This window comes from Cyanistes caeruleus, chromosome 6 (assembly GCF_971803275.1).
Source record: "Cyanistes caeruleus chromosome 6, bCyaCae1.hap1.1, whole genome shotgun sequence".
NCBI classification, from domain to species: Eukaryota; Metazoa; Chordata; class Aves; order Passeriformes; family Paridae; genus Cyanistes; species Cyanistes caeruleus.
The window spans coordinates 54,278,905-54,299,012 of NC_141706.1; the positions used below are offsets into that span (position 1 = coordinate 54,278,905).

The 20,108-nt window shown below is 39.3% G+C and overlaps 2 protein-coding genes and 1 long non-coding RNA gene across 12 annotated transcripts in view; 1 reads left to right on the forward strand and 2 right to left on the reverse strand.

Annotated features, from left to right (window-relative positions):
• The window catches only part of DICER1 (dicer 1, ribonuclease III), a 67,558-nt gene extending 59,580 nt beyond the window's left edge, over positions 1–7,978 (reverse strand). Inside the window, exon 1 of one of the 9 annotated variants that reach the window (XM_023927619.2) lies at positions 7,889–7,978. The gene's annotated coding sequence lies outside the window, so the exon portion shown is untranslated. Of the gene's footprint in view, positions 1–7,169; positions 7,616–7,888 lie in introns of those variants that run through there. The other 8 variants (XM_086895542.1, XM_086895541.1, XM_086895550.1 and 5 more) reach the window with 8 other exon arrangements.
• On the forward strand, positions 7,625–9,741 carry LOC111929847 (uncharacterized). Its single transcript, XR_002864880.2, has 2 exons — positions 7,625–7,818; positions 7,903–9,741. It is a non-coding gene; the product is annotated as an uncharacterized LOC111929847 (long non-coding RNA).
• Positions 9,742–13,325: 3,584 nt separating this feature from the next.
• CLMN (calmin) overlaps positions 13,326–20,108 on the reverse strand; it is a 74,656-nt gene continuing 67,873 nt past the window's right edge. The window contains exon 13 of one of the 2 annotated variants that reach the window (XM_086895553.1): positions 13,326–19,955. In XM_086895553.1, the coding sequence (XP_086751679.1) occupies positions 19,802–19,955 (154 nt within the window). In that variant the 3' untranslated portion in view covers positions 13,326–19,801. The remainder of the gene's footprint in view (positions 19,956–20,108) is intronic. The other variant, XM_086895554.1, reaches the window with a different exon arrangement.

Below are 20,108 nucleotides of genomic sequence, written 5' to 3' on the forward strand. Positions count from 1 at the left end.
GTTGATATGGATCACAGGAGTATCAGAGCTGGCATGAGGAAGAGATTGTCATCCAGTTTGACAGTCACTTGAAGGCCTTCATTACAGAAAACAAGGAAATTGGATTCAACAGGTTTTTGACCATGTGATTTAGACACCAGCTTCTCTTCTCTAGTGCTACCTACTGCTGAACTGTGTTACACTAAGATCAATAAAAATTCCAAACCCAAAACATCTTCCTGCATAGTCCAAAATTATTTAAATGGTGCCAGAGGAAACACCTAGAGGCAGCAGACTGCAGTAATGGGATGAATTGATAAAAGGTTTCAACAACTCCTAGCAGCTGGCAAATGTATACATTAGTAGCATTAGTGACATACTACTCCAAATGCCTGCAAGAAATCAGCACCTGCTTCATCACTATGCCAGTCACTACATGCCCTGAAATCATTCAGTAATTCCTTGCAGACCCTCATCAACTAACAACTGGTCAGTAGACAGTTTTAATGAATCATGAATTTTGTCACTAAAAACTCATCCTGTATTCACTTTAGGCAATACATAGTCATTAGAAGATCATTTTCCAGACAACTTACTATTAATCAAGGCAGGTTTAACTTCTTAACTTCAACATAGCAAAGCATTAACTATGCAAGGATTACAACAGGGAAAATTGCTCATCTTGTGGAAGTTGATCATACGTCTTTCAAAGACCCAGGGAGCTCATAAATGTCTTTGGCATTCTTCCAATAGGTTTTTCAATTAAATACTTGAAGAGAAAAATGCATTACTTTCCTAAAACCTACACATTTTCTCCTCCAGAGCTCCATCACCCACCATGCCTCGAACTCTGTTGCTCTCAAAATGCTCAGTAGGTGGTACAACCACGCTTCTGTAGTGGAAGATTTAATTAACTCAGCACCTTTGTGATTAATTACACAGTAAACAAATGAACTGATCTATTCAGTATACAAACCTATGGATACATTGAGTATACATTTCTGGAAATACCTGGATATATGTTTATTTTTTGGTTTATAATCTTTGAAAGTATGCAGTTTCTTGTTGCCCTATCATTTACAGCTTGCTATCTTCCTTTAGTGTCAGTGAACTCCTGAGACCAATGCTGATAGAGTTCAGTATTCTTTAGAAACAATAAAGAAAGGAAAAACTTTCTCTACATGCTTTTTTAACAAGTTGTAAAAAATTGTAAGGCAGTCCATGAGACCTTGCTGACAGTAACTGTAGAAATAATGAAAAAGATACAAAGATAATCCCATGGCTCTCAGTAACATGCTTCTGTCACTTCCCCCCTTACAGTCTCTGCCATTCATACTGACTCTGTTCATTAAACTGGTAGAAAATATTAAAATTCCAATTCTCCTCTTATTTTGTCTCATGGAAACAGGAAGGTATAAGCAGCAGGAAGAACAAATGACAAAAACACACAGATCTTCTTGGGGACTCAAAAACCACGCAGCAGAAACAGAGGTTTAAAAATGTGTGTTTATTTGGGGTTACTTTGTTTTAAGAAGTAGTGTACTTTTTTATGCCCATTATCTATCTCCAGTAGTAATTTAAGTTTCTATAGTCTTGGAGGTCACTGAAATAGCACTATGTTAGACAGCAAGAACCATGAAAAATTATCTTCAGTAGCTGGGGGGGAAGGGAGGAGCATTTGACTTTTTTCCCCCAAACAAATTTTAAGAGAGGTCACATCCCTTCTTAACAGCTTTATATAGCAAGTTGACAATATGGGCATTTAACTTTAGTTGAAAGATGGCAAAGGTTGCGGATCACTAAAAAAAATTGACCGACCAGAGCTTCTGCTTGTATTGTAAGCACTCTTATGTCTTCCTCCAAAAGCAAAAGTCTAGTACCCATTGACCATGAGGGTAGAGCAAAGCACAAGTTTGCCTGCTCAGAAATACACAGCTTCAGTGAGGAATTAAAAGTCTTGCTTGAGATTGATCCCAGACACTAATATTCTGAATAAAGAATAAATGCTATCAAGTATTATGAATTCATAAAACCCCAGTTAATAAGGCAGATTAAATACATTTAAATGTTTTAAGATATGCAGAATATAAACATTTGAAAAATGTCTTTTATTTATGCACTTGAAAGTTAATCTCCAAAGGGGGTGAAAACAAAAATACCTGAGTAAACTTGCCAAAACTCAGTGAGAGAAGTTAGGTCTTCTACAGTTTGAATGCTGTCTAGAGTTCAGATCACCTCTAGAAGATTTTACTACAAACTACAAGGCAACTTTACCTTTAGATAGCTAAGCCTTTTTTGTTTCTGCTTCAACAAAAAAATATTTGAGAAAAAAAAAATGAGAAAAATATTTGAGAAAATATAAGGCCAGTAACAGTTCAAAGAAAGCTGTAAGAAACTTGGTCTAGATCAGAAACAAAGCAGACTTTGCAAACAAAAGAAACATGAACTGCAAAGGTAGCCAGCCCAGACATGCTTGCATAGCCAAATCACCTCAATGGAATCAAACAAATTAACTTTAAAAAGCAAAATGTATTTACCTCACTTCCTAAGGAAAGGAGATTTATGCAATTAGTAAGGGGGCAGGGCTAAAACTCCAATTCAGTTCTCAAAAATAAAAGATTAAAAGAAATTTCTAAATTTCTATATTTAAGACCAATTTCTTTACTGCTACCCAGCTACTTACTAGCATCTGAGCAGAAGAAAAGGCTGCTACATGGCTTGACAGATTATCAAGAATTAGAATGCAGTAGAGGAGACAGGCACCGGAAATCAGGTTTTAATAAGGGATTGATTCAAACATGCTTTTGGGGTTGGGTTTTTTTATGTGTGTGTGTGTGTTTATTTGCACAAATGAAAAAACTCAAGGATACTGATACTTAAAACAAACAAAAAAATCCCAAGGCCAGCTAAAACAGTCCCAAATTGACCACCAACCAATCCGTCAAGTCAGTAGCCAACCTGCTGCTTCTCAGAGCTCTCACGTTCGTTCAATGAACCCAGAAGAATTAATCCTTTATGAAGAATAACAGAATATTGAAAACATGGGCAGAAACTGATCATGCCCGCTTACATCACAGAAGTACTGAGTCACTGACATAAAGAGAAGAAAGCATAGCAAACCAAAATTTTCTACAATCATTAGCAAAGATCAAGAGAGAACAACACTTTTGATTTTTTGTCTTGGTAAGAAGGAACTGAGTAGTAACATCCATGCCAACCCAAACACTGACAAGTGTATTGCACTTGAAGGAAGGGCAACAACAAGCAGTACTGAAAGTCTCTTGGATCCAGGAGTATTTACAACAGGAGAAAGTGGAAAATATTGCTCTTTATTCTCTTTCCCAATAGAGAACAGTCTTTCAACACCTGTGCAACAACCCAAGTAAATTCCTTGACACAAGTTTCAGTTCTCTGTTTCTTGACTGTGTGATTTTGAAGGTGACAAATACAATGGAAAACTGGTTTAACTAATGCAGTCTGCAATACAGAGTAGAAATAACAAGGGAATTCCAAATATACTGCTCAGCATGCAAACTTGAAAACTGCATGCAAGAACTATCAAAACCAAGAGTTTAATACAGTAACATGGCATACATTAAAGTGGGCACTGCTTTGTTCTCTAGATGAAGTCTTCTAGAACGTTTATTTTAGTAACAGTCCTAAAGCCACCATACCCCAAATCAACAGTTTAAACACCAAAATTTGAAACGTCAACAAAGACTGTAACTTCAGCTAAAAAATTAACTTCTAATTTTTACTATGTATCAAGTTTCTTCTCTTCTGGTTTATCACAATACATATGGTACTCACAAAAGGCAGAAGGATGAAAAAAAGACATCAGGAAGGTCTAAAGCAAAATCATGCTTTCTGATCTACTCCAACTATTCCTAGCCTTCAGGATATAGCATTCTAAAAGCACACTGCACACATTTTATAGAAGCTCCTGTTCTACACAATACTATGATTATACTTTTATCTTTCTTTAAAAGTAGCACCTCCTATATATATATATTAAACCAAACTTCTGCTGTGAGTTGAAGAAATTACTTGAACACATGAAGGTGATGGGATACAGATGGCCAATGGTTGGTTACACAGTCAGGCACCAGGACATAAAAGCCACCTTGCTCTTGTTCTGCCAACAAGCTATCACGCTCAGTACACTCCTAGTTTGACTACCTACATGAGAGTGAAAAAGGTCAGAGAGAATTATGGAACAACAGAACAACCCATCTCAGAATGCTCTGAAGTTCCACCTGCTGCCTGACAGTGATGCCTTTTCACTGGCCCTAAAATCATGAGCCAGAGAGGTGATAAAAAGGGGGTTACCTTCACAAGGATTCTTATGGTGCACAACATGCTGGATGAACAGTGCTGGTGGATACAATTTCTATGTTTAGCAAATCAGCATAATTGACAAGAATCCCCAATTAGAGACATAGGCAATGAGGCGATTCCCCCCTGGTTCTACCCTTTTCTGAAACTCACCCTAGGATAATAACTAAACTTTGCTCATGAAAATGTGTCTTGAGAAGTCATTTTGACCACGGTTCCCAGAGAACCTAACCTCAGACCTCCAGGGCATGGAGCCACTGGTGAATTTCTTTTGTCTTTCTCTAACAGAGTAGGGAAAATGCTAGCTCCAATGCAATAATAAGCTACAGAGCTACAAATATATATATAAAGAATATAGAGAATATAAAAAAGCAAAAAAAAGTCCCATTTGGTATTAATAGATTAACCTATGCCTCAAAATAAAAAACCTGTCTGTAGTTTTAGCACTTACTATAGAGCTCATTGCCCTAGAATTCTTTTCAAAATCTTCCTGAGCTCTTACTCTCACTTATATTCTAGAGCTTATCTAAGAAGAAATCAAACTATTTCAGCTTTTACCCGTTTTACTAAATAACTCCTCACTTTTTTAAGAATACATGTGTTTTCATTTGGTTTTGCCAGTAACTTGCATTCAGTACAGATCAATGCAAATTTAGCCAGTTCATGTTGAAAGCCAACATGGGTCAAGCAGTGATACTGAGACTCTAAGCACCTATGCTAAAGCAAATCCATACACTTTGCTGAAAAAGTGACAAAATACTTTGCACATTTGCACAGGAAAGGAGAAACATCTATGGACTACATTAAAAAAAAAACCTTGTTTTTGACCTGCAAGTTTTAGGTTTTTTTTTTTCATTTGTATGCTACAGATGATCGAGGTATTTAAAAAAAAAAAAAAAGAAAGAAAAGTGTAACTTCTAGAAAAACATTAGTGTAATATAACAGACAAAATATCTTGGTTGGCTTCCCCCTACCAGTAACCAGTGGAGGACATATACGGAGCTGTATAATTGCAGGGCAGGCAGAAGTACCTTTCACAGACCAGCCACCTTGGTGTTTGCTAAGACTGAAAAGATACTCTTGTTTTTATAGCCTTGGATGAATTTCACTACAAATTAATTGTTCCAACTGTCTTGTAAACTTCCAGCATTCCCAACAGACTGATGCACCATGTCTTTCAGATACACACAGCGTAAAGAAGTATCACATTTGTGTTCAGTCTGTAGGATACAGAAATCCTTCAAAAACAGGAGAAAAAAGCAAACTATCAACACTTCCCTCTTCTACTTTTTTCATGACTCTTTGTGATGTTTGTTATCCCTTCACTGATATGTCCTTCCTCATGTGAAAAGCCCAGTCAATTTTCAATCTGTGCTTCTCTTAGCCTAATACAACCGTCCTAAAGTAGAAGAGAGATAAAGACAAAATACCCAAACTGCATGTAATATTAAACATATGGACTGAGAACGGGTTTATACAATGACATATTGATGCCATTTACTTCTCAATTAGTTGTTAATTCTGGTACCAATCACTTTGAGGCTTTGAAACCTGCCACTTTTACAGAACTGTATCATCAGGATGCTCTGAAGAACAACACCAGTAGCTAATTCAGGGTCAATACATCTGAATAAATATATACATATTTTTTAACCCTACCAATTAATCAAGTACCAATCCAGTTATGAAACATGTAAAAAAAGCACCTTCCAGCTGAAAACTGCTAGTAGCATCTTCAAAGCTCACAGACCACAGTGTGAAGATAGACAATAAGAAAAACTCTCTTAAGAGAGTAACTTACGAGTTTAGTTAGTTAATTTCAGTTAGTGTGTGTATGAACTTGCTAAAACAAGCACCACCCCCACCTACGGAACATACACGTGCAGTCAGCATTTCAACAGAGCATCCAGAGTGGCTTATGCAAAGAAAACACAGAAAACACAGTAAAACAGGGAAAAATGAGTGTCTGCAAAGCTAACTGCTTTGATTACCACGTTTAGGGAAAGAAAACGGAAGACAATCTTCCAGCCTACAAACTTTTACCACTTGGGCCCACCACGTAACTTGAAGACCAAAATCTTAACATCGAAAATCCTCAAAGCTGATCTGAAGTACCAAACATCCTCCGGACTGTTGGCAGTTAACTGAGATTCACTATTCACTTTGAGAGTCACTTTTATTAAACACTAATTTCTGGTAAGGCATAATGCGCACGAAAAATACCTTTTTTTAAAATCAGATATCAGTATCACCCCCATTTTCTACTCATGCGGTCTATTTCTGCATTACCTAACACAACAACAAAGTCTTGTACAAAATTTAATGTCTTTTTAACCTTTCATTTTTCAACGCACATTCACATAGCACACGGTCTGACTTAATCACGCTGTGATTATCCATTTACCCTGGAAAAGGATGGAAAGGAAGCAAAGACGAAGGCCAAGACATTCTTATATCGCCTTTAACATCAGCAGTGCGGAGTTTAAACTCCTTTACTACCCGCCACTGCTTTCCCCGGGCACGGCGGGAGGCCCCAGAGCCCCGGGAGGCTCCGGCGCGGCTGCCCGGGGGGCGCCGCTCACAGACAAAGCCGAGCGGGGCCGCAGCGCGGCCCAGCCGTGCGGGCCCCGCCGGCGCCGAGGGAGCTGCCCAGGCCGATCCCGGGGCCCGGGCGTCGGCACGGGCGGCCGCTGGGGAGGGAGGCGGGGCAGCACTACCCGGGCCCCGGGAGGGAGGGACGTCCTGCCGCCATCCCACCCGGCTGGCGGCGGCGGCGGGGCCGCGGCAGCTGCGGCCAGCGGGCGCGACACACCCGCGCTCGGGCGCCATGCAGCTAACGGGGCGCCATCTCCTACCTGCTCGGACCGGACCCAGCCCGGCGCTTCCCCCTACTATAGGCCGCGTCTCATTGTGCTCCCGCCGCCGCCATTTCCCCGCCGCCGCCTCCTCAGTTCCCGCAGCTGTCAGGTCCCTCCATTCACCTGGGCCCGGGACGGCCTCCCCCTCCCTCCCTTGCCCCTGCGCTACGGCCGGCGCTACGCAAACGGAGCGCCGCCCCCGCCCCTCCCGCCCGTACCAACGGGGGCCGCCCAGCGCCCGCGGCGCAACCCCGCTCCGAGAATTCCGCCCTGCGCAGTCCGCTCGCTCCGCATCCCCCACGCTATGAGAGGAAGCAGGCGATTGGCGGCCGCAGCCGGGTAAAAGGTGAAAGGTTCTCGAGACGGCCAATGGGACGGCGGGATACAGCGACTGCCGGAGAGCCTCCGGGCGCTCACGTGCGCGCGAGCTCCCTCCCCTCCCCCGCCGGAGCAGTGCGGGGCTCGGCCGTGCCCCGCGGGCGGGCGGGGCTCGCGAGCTGAGGCGGGAGGCGGCGGGCGCCATCTTGGGAGGGGGGCCGAGGCCGCGGCCTTCGCTTCTTGGGCCGCTGGGGCAGGGCTGGTCATGGAGAGACGGATCTGAGGGAATGGGGTTGTTCCATCGCACGGCAAGCCCTAGGGGAAAAAGGTGATCCCTTTTGGCAGTGTGGATAGAGAGCAGAACTGAGCTGTCTCATGGCTGTGTAACAAAATCCCACCTTTTCACGCACAGATAGCCATTTCCAACAGAAGTCACCTTCCTGCCGCAAGCAAAGGGATGCTTTTCCACTGGGGAGTCTTCAGTCTTTGCTGGTGCAGGGCCCAGAAGGTGGAAGAAGAAAGGACAGCTGGAGGTGGTTGTGTTTTGTGGGCTCCCAAGGCAGCATCTCCTTCTGTCATTGCATGAGACAGATTGTTCCCTGGCTGGACCACCGGTCCCACTCCAGTATCTTGGCAACGCTCCATTGATCCGGTAGATGTTACCGGTGAATATTTTTTAAAGTGCCCTGAAATGCCTGGGATTAAACAGCTAGTGTAGGGTAGGGTTTTGCCACCACCAAAACTCTTCAGCCAGATATTAATGAGTTACATTTGTGTTAAGCCAGGGGACCAAGTGAGAGTCTCCAACTGATTGCATGTGGTTGCACAAGGACTAGAGGGTGATCAGCCTTGGTACCTGATAAAGAAGATGACCATAAATGCGATGCCACTTCTTGCCCTTGTAAGCTGTGTCGAAAGCAGTGTGTTTTCAATGGCAGATGAATGTCGCTGGATGTCCAGCTTTTTCCATCTGCTCTCTATCAGGGACTTGACATTGTAACACAGCTGTGCCTATGAAATAAGTATGAAAAGATATAGCTGACTGGAGCACTCCTAAGGTTCATTTAAAACAACCTGAGTAAAATTACTTCAGATTCAAAGCGATCTAGAGGCCTGGAGTATTAACAAATTAAGTATTTTTATTTTCTTGGCACAAACCTCTGCTGCTGCTCAGAGCACATCTTCTGTAATGCCCACCATTATGTTGTTAAATGTTACAGTACTAGGTATTTTTCAAGGATTTTCTAGGATTGAAAGGGGCATCCTTCTGGTTTTTTTTATGGATGGAAGAATAATTATATCCCATGACAAAAGCTGAGGAAGAAGAGCAGCTGTTCAGACTTATCCAGTGGGAGCTGTCAGAGCATATGGGTCTGTTTTTCCAATTTTAGGTGAAGTACTGAAGGAAATTGGCATTCTTGATTCCTTCTAACATAAAATAGAGCAGAAAGAAACACTCCTTAGTGCAGGCCATGGTTAAATAATGAATTTTATCCATTTCAAGTAGGTTCAAAGGGAAAGCAAGCAGAATACTTAGAAAACAAAACAGACAAATGCCAGGAGAATTCTGGAAGTTATTTTCTTGTAAAACTGGGTGTCTCTCCACAGCTACTTCCTCCTTGAGCCTGCCTGCTGACAGGAGTTTTTAATATAAAAACACAGGATACAATCTCTGCTGTTCCTTACAATCCTGTCCCCACTACCCTCTCTCCATTCTAAGAAACAGATATTGGATGTCATATATTTGTGTAATCAGACCCAACCTTCAGAGTTTAAGCCCAAATTAAAAATTTACTTTTATGTTGATTTCACAAATTCCTTACAAAGATTTTTTAAAGTGAGATGAACTCACCAATGTGAGATACAATTGAAAAATTCCACATATTTCAAACTGGTTGGCATTCAGAGTTTGGTAAAAAACACACACACAACCAACCATAAAAAAAAGCAAACAGGCTGTGGGATGAAAAGGACACACTGTCCAACTATTAAAATCTGGAAAAGAATAAGTAATAATGTACCAAGTAACAGCCTTCCCCATATCTTTAGTACTATAAATACAGATATTTACTACAGGGGAAACTTGTTAGTTAACAAGAAAATAGAGAAATTTATCTCCCTTTTAAAAAAACAAAACCGTAACAGATGGGGAGTGGAGGCTTTTGTGTCTTTTTCTGTTTACTAAGATTAAAAAAAGGTTCTGTTTGGGTTAGAAAAGAGGAAAACTGACATTAAAAATCACTTTATCACAGTGAATTGTCTTTGCTCATGCTATAGAACTCCCTAATCCCACTGGTGGAAACCAGGCATTTTGGCTCTACTGGTCACATCAGGTTCTAAAATGGACTCTGAAGAGATTCCTCCCTGCAAGACAATGGTGACCTCTGTTGTTCCCTGCTGTTGGTACCAGCCACGATGGCTTCTGGCCTGGTGTCGCACACTGGGTCAGCAACACACTTTGAAACAAGCTGGCAGTTACCTAGGAAATAAATGCCCAAGTGTTGCATTTTAGTTTCTGGCCAGGAAAAGATGTATCTATTCTGCAGTCCACTTGGGAAATTTGTCCTTGAGGCTTTCCTCTCAAGAAGCCCCTAATCTGGCTATCAGGTTTTCCAGCTCATAGCTGTGAGCAGGAACTGCAGGAAAGAGCAGTTGCAATCATTTTAAACCACAGTGCTAGTAACAACACCTGCAATGTATTGTGAGACAAATCTGCAGCTATGGCTTTAGAGAAGGAAGCTGGAAGAAAGAAAGAATCCATTTTGAACAGATTCCTTTTCTAAAACTGAAGCTTAGATTTTAACAAGGTGTTAGGTTGCATGAATCTTTGTTTCACCCTAAAATGCATTTTAAAAAAAATAGCATGCTTTCTCATTTCAATGACCCAGACTTTGTAATTCCAAGGATATTTTCCTTAGTGCAAGAAAACTTTGGTAATTTTTTTTTTTTTTTTTTTTTACCCCTTTAAATTACTGTCATGAGGATATGAGCTGATGTAGTTTGGAAACTGACCCCTCTCTTCTGGAAACATTTCCCTGCTTTTTCCTTGTATTTCTCCAGACTGATGATTTCCTCCATCATCTTCTACTTACAGTCCCTATAGTGTCTCTATCACAGTGACACATCACTGAAGAAACTAAACAAACTTAAATCACTGGTAAGGAAGAAGGAGAAAAATAAATGTTTTGTTAGGAAAGAAATTCCTTTTTGATTCCCTGTAGTTACCAATGGATGAAAACAAATGGGGAACAAAATTTGTATCAACCACAAGATTTGTATTCAGCTCTGAGCTTGGGATACTTTTAAACCAAAATTGGCTTGCAACTTCTCTAGAAATCATTTTTGGCTTATTTTGATGCCACCAAACCTACAATGGGTTTGGATGCTGTGATTAATTTTCCTATAAATTTAGAAATACATCAAAAGTAGAAAAAAAAAAAAATAGTCACAAAAGACTTTGGTCTGACTAAAAACATTTCCTGAACATGGACAGCAAGAAGGAAAAGTTTTGCTCAGGTTTACTGATGATGTCAGCACTTGAAGAACTGAGCACTGTACTGTTTCCTTTCAGGTTTGTGCCCATAGGAAACTAGAGGAGCAAGGGAAAAAGGCTCTTCCTTTTTACCTTTTCTAAAAATGGGTGCAAGGTTTCTCTTTTTCGCCACCTGGGACTTCACCTGATGGAGTTTTTCTCCTGAAAGAGGGGAGCAATTTCACAAGTAGCTGCAATGGCACAGTGCAAAAGATCTGTCATACAACAGTTAACAGAAGCTCCTAATGTCTTGAGATATACCCTTGTTAATGCTCATTTACACCTGAGAACCAAGAAATACCACTTTGCAACGTATAAATCTATGTTGATTCTTGGTAACATGCAGAAAATACATATCAGCAGAGTGATAAATCTGTTCCCCAGGGTGCAGAGCAACCATAAAAAAGAAATGTAAAAATAATAAATTCAAAGTATTTACAGCAGATGGAGCTATACATTTTCCTTTGATCATATGTTATATGATACTCTAAGATAAAGTGTAGGTTGCCAAGGACTGTGGTAAGCCAGTGGTACTGTGTCACCAAGGAATGGAGTTAGTCACAGAAGGCATCTCATAAATTGCTGCAATTAAATTGCTCTCCTGGAAATGATCCTTGTAACATCAGTAGAAGTAGCAACTCAAGAAAAGATTACCACCTTATATTGGTGTCTTAATGGAGATCACAGCTCAAGTCAAAGGCTTTGCTATATCCACTCACCAGTTTGAAGGTTCTCCAGCTCCTGCTGGCTTTTGTTTACTGCCCAGGTAAAGTGAGCCCTGAAGAGAGGATGGAGGTTTCAGTTTACACTATGAACAAGAATATGTGTGCTGGCCACAGGTTATCCTTAGGAGCTCTGGGCTCCTGCACAGCCCAAGTACATACCCAGTATCAGCTCCTTATCTGAAACGAACCCTGTGCTTGTCTTTGTTGCTGCTGAGATCCAGATAGATGCAGTGTTTTTCCAACACTGTATGAGCATCATCTTCAAGCTACAAAAATTGTGATTACACACCAAGGATAAAGGGAGATTATTTTTGCGTTTCTGTCAGAATTACTTTTATCCCAGAGTAGTTTTAAGAAAACCAGTCCAACAGTTCCTGTCTTACTATATTTGAATTTGAATTAAAGTTTGGATCTCATACCACCATAAAAGTTTACTCTGCTTCCACACACTGAGGTGACCCATCTTGCCTATTTGAACTTCACTCTTTCCTATACCCAGTGCACTTGCAAATTCCTAACTACAGTGTCATTAGCAAAAAAAAAAAAGGAAAAAAAGAACCCAATTAAAAACAAACCAGAACAAAAAACAAACCAAAACAACACAATCAACCAAAAAAAAAAAACCCAAAAAATGCACCAGCAAAATGTATTTAGACAGTTTAAAGTCTTGGTAATGAAAAGTGGTAGTTCCATGCTACTGGAACATTTGGTTCTGGAATCCCTGGAAACATTTGGTCACACTGAACAGGTCTGTGAGCAACCTGATGGTGGAGGTGCCTATGGCAGAGAAGTTAAACTTGATAACATTTAAAGGTCTCTTCCAGCCTAAACCGTTCTATTTCTGGAAATCTGCATTGCTAACAGGACTGGACCCAAATATCTTAAATTCTCAACAGCACCATGAGTATTTTCTTGCTATGTATGCTTAGGTGTGAGGGAGGGTGGTCCAACAGGCAGGTACAGCTACTCCAGGAGTGGTTAGAAACACTTTGAAAACATGTGGGATGACTTAATTTTGCAGAAGGATTAAAGGAATATTTACAAGTCCTAAAGCAAAAGAAATTTTTAGTGAAGAAGCATTCCTATGCCTTTCCCATATGCCATTTTCTTTATCCAATTTAGATAAATTTTTCAGGACACACATCACGGGGCTGATTTTGAACTGACTTGCAACTCTGTTGTACTTTATTTTATTTTTCTCATATACTGCAAAGGGAATTAAGGTGTAGGGGGAAGTACATAGCAAATATAAAATGGTACTGCAGCTACTAATTTACTAATCCCCAAGTCTAAACATGTATATAGAAACAGCCCAGATAAACAAATCATAAGAACAGTAAATAATTAAACACAATTGTTTTTTAAGCTTTCCTGTGGCTTCCTTTTATGATGCCAATTTCTGTGTATTAATAAATTAGAAATTTTTCCTCCTTATAAAAATTTAAAATTCATCTCTCCTAAAAAGTGCATTTAGTTTCAGGGCATGAAAATGTGTAAATAGATAAAAATAATATATAATAATAACAATAAATTAAACAATTAGAATCCACAAATAATAATAATCCACAAGCCCACAGGTAACAGATTAGATACAGGAAGCCTGTCCATTTATTCAAAATTGGAGATTCTGTAAAATAAATTGGAGCTATTCACTAGTAAATACTATTCTTATTACAGCATAACAGTTTCTAAAAACATTTTGTTTAACAGCTATACAGAAGAATTTAGTTATTTGTCACAAAAATTAGCTTTGATCAACTAGTGCAAACATCCAATACAAGCCCCTGACTGAAAGTGTTCAGAAGAAATGTATTTGAAAGTACATGAAAATGCATTTCCTTCAGTGTATCTGGACACCACTCAAATCCTCCCAGCATTTGTTCTTGCTTTAAAAAAAATCATAATTCCTCACCACTTTCCAAAGAGAAACATGTATTTTAAATATTACATTCCTTACTTACAAATTACTTATTTAGGACAAAGTCCCTCATTAACTCTTTAGCCGTGTAGCACTTTACATTTTAAACTAGAGAATTTTAACAAGAAAGGTAAAACAGTTTATTCAGCTTTTTACACAGCAGTATACAATAGCACAAAGTGGTATGCCTACTAAAATGTTTTGTTCAAGACAAAAGTACAAGTTGAACTTTTTATTACAGTAAAAATATTCATTTGACTTGTGTAACTTATTTGGCATTAAAAGGTGACTGCGTTGTTTCTCTCCAGAACTCAGCAGCGTATATGTTGAAAGTTACTTGATTCACATCAGACCAGTCATTTTGAAATAAACAAGAGTGATTTTCTGGTTTAGTTTTAAAAATGGCCCTTTACAAACTGGTCCTTGGAGACAGAAAATCTATTCTGTGAATCAAAGAGATTCCATGAAGGCCCAGTGAAAGTAATGGAACTATTCAGAGAATATTACCTGGCCTTAACACAGCAGCAACGACCTGGAACTAGCCTTTCTTGGAATGGTAGGTTTTAGTATTTCTTACAAAGGTAAAATCCTTTTTATTGGTCCTTCTAACATTTTCCTGAAGAAAAAAAATACTAATCACTCAGGGGTCAATTTTATGTTCCAGAGACACAAACTTAGACATTTCCCCCCACTATGGGGAGAAAATAACATGGGTCTCATCTTCTAGTATCAGCAGTAGCAGCTGCTTGGAAAGGAATTGTCAAAAGTGCCACTGAGGTGAAGGAGGTTTTCCATGTCTTCTATTTAGTGGAGGAAAGAAATACTTTGATGTTCCACAATTTAAGATAACCCTGAAATGACTATGGCACTTGAAAAAGTAAGGATTAATTTTTCACCCTTTGTGAGCTCTAGAGTTGTGTGAAGCGATGGACAGAGCAAGCGAGCTACTCCACAGAGAACATGACTTTTCCTTATAATTTAATGTGCATGTATCCCATCCTCCTGCATGAATGGTTTCATGACCTTGGGCTGGTATGGGTGAGGAAAAGCCATACTGTGTGTCCTGTTTATATACAAACCTGGAACATGAACAATGGTAAGTTGGGCAGCTGTAAATTAGTGTTATCAGTGGTGTGCCAGGGGAAGTTATTTACTGGAAGAAAACCTGCAGAAATACAAAGGGTTTAGTGTTTTTTACACTTTTTAAACTTCAATCAGATCTGTTACCTATAAGCTCAATGGAAACAGCAGGCAACCTATTGCCAGGGCATGAGCTTTCAGCTGTAGCAGTTTGAGAACTTCCATGGCCATACCCATACTGAAACCTCACCCTTGTTTTCGTTATTTGTTCCCTGCTGCTGTTCTCTTAATTGAAGATAGAAGTAGATGTAAACTTCCTCTCCTTAGAGGGTTGCTTCTGCAGAATTTAGGCAAACAAATGCTCTGTGTAAAATGGGGGTAACTGGAGTGAGTGGTGTATGGTTGATGTACATTGGATTTGCATGGGCATTGCATAGGCTTCAGCAACTTCCTGGCCTATGTGGTTGATGTTGATTTAAGTGCCCTCAGGGCCAGATCTCATAGTGTGTGCTTAGCACACAGATGTGTTGCACTGACTTCCACAGAAGTAGAGGAACTGAACACATCACTGGATGCATTCACGTTTGTGCTTGGCAAGAAAGGACTCCCAAGTTTTTAAAGCTAGCATAAGTGATAATGCACTATTATAATTATTATTGTGTTAGATGGCTGAATGTGATACCACATACATTTGCCAAATGAATCTCCTAAAGCTCAGATTCTTTGAGGATTAGTGCAGAGAACCTTAAAAACCCCCAATGGTACCCTTGTAAACTCAGTGGAGCACTACTTGAATAGAGAAGTTACAGTCATACTGAACAGGAGTTAACTGAGAGTGTCCAGAAAATGTATGGGACTTAAGTGTGTTTAGATGCCAAATATCAACATGTAGAAATTTCAGCCTCAGGAAGTTTTAATGGAAGAAAGTAGCTCAATCACTCAGTATATTTTGCAACTTTAGCTGGAAGTTTAACATCACAAAATGGCTATGCAGCTTTAAGAATCACACAAATGTATTCAATAATTTTCCCTGCTTTTCAGATCTGCTGTTCATTAAAAGCTCTTCTCCTGTTTGCAGTTTCCAGTTTTCAAACGGATGACACAACCAATGCATAGCTTAATGTTCATTCTCATGAGTCATAATTAATAAATAATCATATCACATACATAGAATTTTACAGGTAGTCTTAAAATGGTTTTACAGTTCTATTAAATATATAGTTAAAATAATCACTGCTATATAAAAAAAATCATTTTAAAACAGCTGAACTCTCAAGCTTTGCATAAAATTCTGTAGACACATTCATTACAATCTAGAAACTCAATAAAAATACATTTTAGAGCTCAATCTCTCAAAAATATTCATGGCATTGAAAATTGATTGTCGTTTTTTACTGTAGGCTGTGCTTGCCCTGCCTTTGCAATGATAATTTCCTACAATTTGGCAAAAGCTATATTCTGGTCAGTTTGTAGATTATGTGACTATTTAACTCATTTCCTCAGCTCTAAGTCATCTGCCCCATAAATGTTTAGTGGGGTTCTGTCTTTAATAGTGTATCTTTCCTTGCACTTTCTATAAAATCATGATGAAACACTTTGCAGTTAAGTTTCATGACTACAACATTGAACCATCCTATTACAGCTGCCACTCAGTCTTTAATGCTGCTTCTGTGAACACCAAACATCCTTTATCCAGTGATCCTCAGGCACTTCCTGACACATTTCACAATGCTCTGCTACCCACATTTGCTCAAAACCAGCAGGTTTTAGAAAGAGTCTTAACAGATCAGTATCTGTTGTATCTGAATTCAGATGCTAAATCAATATACCAAATGTGGCCACTTAGCATTTTTCAACCCAGGCAAAAGTTCAGCAAAAACTTCTGGTCAGACCCTACACTTACCTGCTGGAAAATGGGTAGACAATGGACTGTCCACCAGGTTTTAAACCCTCCGCTACCACCAGCCAGTCCTCTGGGAAGCAAGTTAAAATAGGCTTTGCCATAATAAATGTTTCATAATCAGGCTTTTAGGCAGTAGCTCAGAATAGAACACAAATGCCAAAACCAAGCAGTGTTTCCAGAACAGGGCACTTGCATTAAGGAATTGGATCTTGCATTGTGGAAGAAGAGATGCAGGCTCACGAGTCAGTTTAACTAGGGGAAGCTGCTGCTTATGCAGATGTCAGTCTTTACAGTTCCAGGTAAAGGCAAAACTCTTGAAGAGTTCAGTTGTTTTTTAAGCACAATTGACACCACCAGTTAAATCACTCTAAGTGCTTCACCCTGGATCTTCTCACCCATGGAATGGCTGGGTAAGGTACACTGCTTCTGTTATAGCATACAAAACAAACCCAAAAATTGAAAGCAATGTAATACCAAGTATCGTGGAATGGCTTAGTATTTTTTTTTTTCATCTATTTTGGATGGAAGAAGCAATTTCTGTCACTCAATGGGATAGGCTGGAGTTTGTACATCAATTGAAACACTGGCTGAGATGACCAATGCAATTGCAGGATGCTGCTTGACATTTGAATTGCTCATTTCAATGAATCAGTCACTATTCATCAGTGGCAGGTAACAAAGAAAACCTTGGGTTTTCTCCTTCTTGGAAAAAATACTTTGTAATGACATTTCTGGCATCAGCACGTTCCCATTCACCTTTCCATTCTTTGTGGATGTCAGTTGTTCAGCTAAGACATCCAAAGAGCTCCTCATCCTGATTAATTTTCTTAGGAGGAAGGAAGGAAAGAAGAAGGGAGCATACTTGATTGAACTTTGATAGTTGTAAAGCCCTGTAAAGGGACTGTACTCCAACTCCAAACAGCCTCTGCTGAAGATTACATGGAAGAACCAGAGTAAAGATACAAAGGCTCAGCAAAAGTTATCATAAACCAAAGAAGCCTATGAAGAGTGGAACAGAATGAAAAGCTGTCAACAGTTTTGCTCCAAACTAGTGTAGTACACTGCTGCTTGCTGCTATTAAATAAATGCTGTACCCCAGCCTGGTATTCCCTGTTTATCAGGATAAGCATAAAATGTTTCTTGTACTAAGTTTTATTCTTTCAGAGGAAAAAATCGCTAATCTTTCAACTTTCTATTTTAGCCTACTTCCAGAAAGCACCTTCAAAAATTCTTACATGAGTTTCCTTTTGGAAGAAAGTATCGCTGTCTTCCACAACAAGCACAAACAATTTCATGTATTACAAATCAGCTGACTCAAAATCTTGACTGTTTTCATGAACAAGATGAAAGAAATGTATTTTTTTTTACTTAAGCTGCTTTAAACCAAATTAAATTGGGACATTTGGATCTCTTCCTGAACAAGAACAATAGATCTTATTTCTAGGTTCATTGAGTGAATCCAGCTCTAGTCACCAGTGACAGGACAGAATAGGAAAGATTTCAGCTTTCTTGAAAGCCGTTCAGAATTTTATCTTCAATGTTTAAGATCTGTCATTCCTTACTTCTATTGAAATTCTAACTGCAGGTCAGAATCTAAATCCCAGGGGAACAAAATGCTTATGAAAAAGAATGAAATGTGATGCATGGTTAGGATTGCCCCACCAGATAACATGAATACAGACAGGTTTTAAATACCTGCAAATAAATTGCTATATATTTTGATGTATCTTGATTCTATTAGTTCATCTGAGAACTTAGCCAGGGTAGGGATACACCTTATGCTACAACAAAGTATGTAAAACTTATAGCCATGTCATTTAGTTTTCACTCAGTGTAAAATTTTAGGAAGCGTATTGCAGTCAACTTTCTGAATTTTCAGGTGGAAGCAGCAACGTGATGTAGTCTCATAAAGCATACCGTGAAACTGAAAATGTGCCAAAGAGAAGTAGTGAATTCACAAAAAGTCACATGGAGAAAAGTTACTGCTATGAAATTGAAGACTTCTCTTTTGTCCTACAAAACATGGATTACACCTTCTCTGGCAAAAATCCTATATCAAATTTCCTAAAGTGATTATTGATGTGGACAAAACTTACAAGAGGCAGAAGCAGCTCAACTGTGCCCATGGATAAGCCACAGGAATCTCTTCAGTTGCACTAGAAAATCAATTCTGGTTGTTAGCATTGCTCTTTATTTAGTTTTACATCTGTCATTTCTATCTCAATTGAATTGGACACAAAAGATATTTCTAATTCTTTTACTATGCCCTAGTGTCTTAACAGTAGCCTCAGCAAAGCTGGTTACCTATTATTTTTTTGTATCAGCAAAAGACAGAAATCTTTATGCGATTTGTAAATAAAAGCAGCAAAGAAATTGAAGCAGAAGCAGACTCAGAAGCACTGAGGTACTTTTAAAAAACTTCAGTTCCTGGCCTGAGATTTCCCATATAAACTCTCCTAAGAAACAGCTAGGATGCATGTTCTTCATACTTCTCCATACCAAATTTATTCCTGCAAATCAAACATACCAAAAGGTGCAGGATAAAAATTACTTTAAATCTTAAAAAAAAAATTAATCTTCCCTACTCCAATAAACCCTCAACCTGATTTTGATCCTCCACTGGATTTGCTAATGGAACTGTAATCAATTCCTGGTGTGTGTTTCACTGCCTGTAGCTCTGCCCTGCCTCCAACTCTTTCAAATGGAAAATATGAAGAAGCATTTCTAGCCTTGCCCTAGCAGGTGGGCACATCCAGGGGTAAGTCAAAACCATCCCTCTTCCACAGCTATCAGGCCCTATATATGAAAATGAAGCCAGAAGAATAATTTTTGAAGACTAGAGCTCTGAATTGTTCATACTTCTACTGATAATTATCTGGTTTTATTTAGCATCTTATAAAGCAAGGCACAAATGTACAAAATTGCATCTACTAAATCAAATAGTTTTTATATATATTTACACAATTACCATAATATAAAATGTGCTCTGACACTGCCATAGCACAACAGTAGTGGAATTGAGGACAACCTGATAATAAACACAAATACCAGGTCCTGGATTTCTGTTTGTGCTTCACCTGAAGGAACATATTCATATGCAGATACACAAAGCAATCCAGACACCATCCCTTTATTTTCCACACCTCACCCAGATCAAACTTTGTTGCTAAGAAGCTGTGGAAGGAGTAAAAGGCAGTAGACCAGCACCCAGAAGAAAATGACAAAGTAGAATATCTCTGGCTGCTCAAAAATCGCTATCTCATGAGTTGGTGCTGGAGTCTCGCTTGCTTCCAAGTCCTTTTTCTTCCTGAAAACAGGAGAGAATTCAGTAAGAGGCAAAGAAAATAAGAAGAAACCTTCTGTGTTAGTAATTACTGTGAAGATCAGAGGTTAGACTAAAAGACTGCAGTTTAATGAATCTTTTCAGTCTGGTCAGTTGGAGGGCCCCAGCTAGACTGGG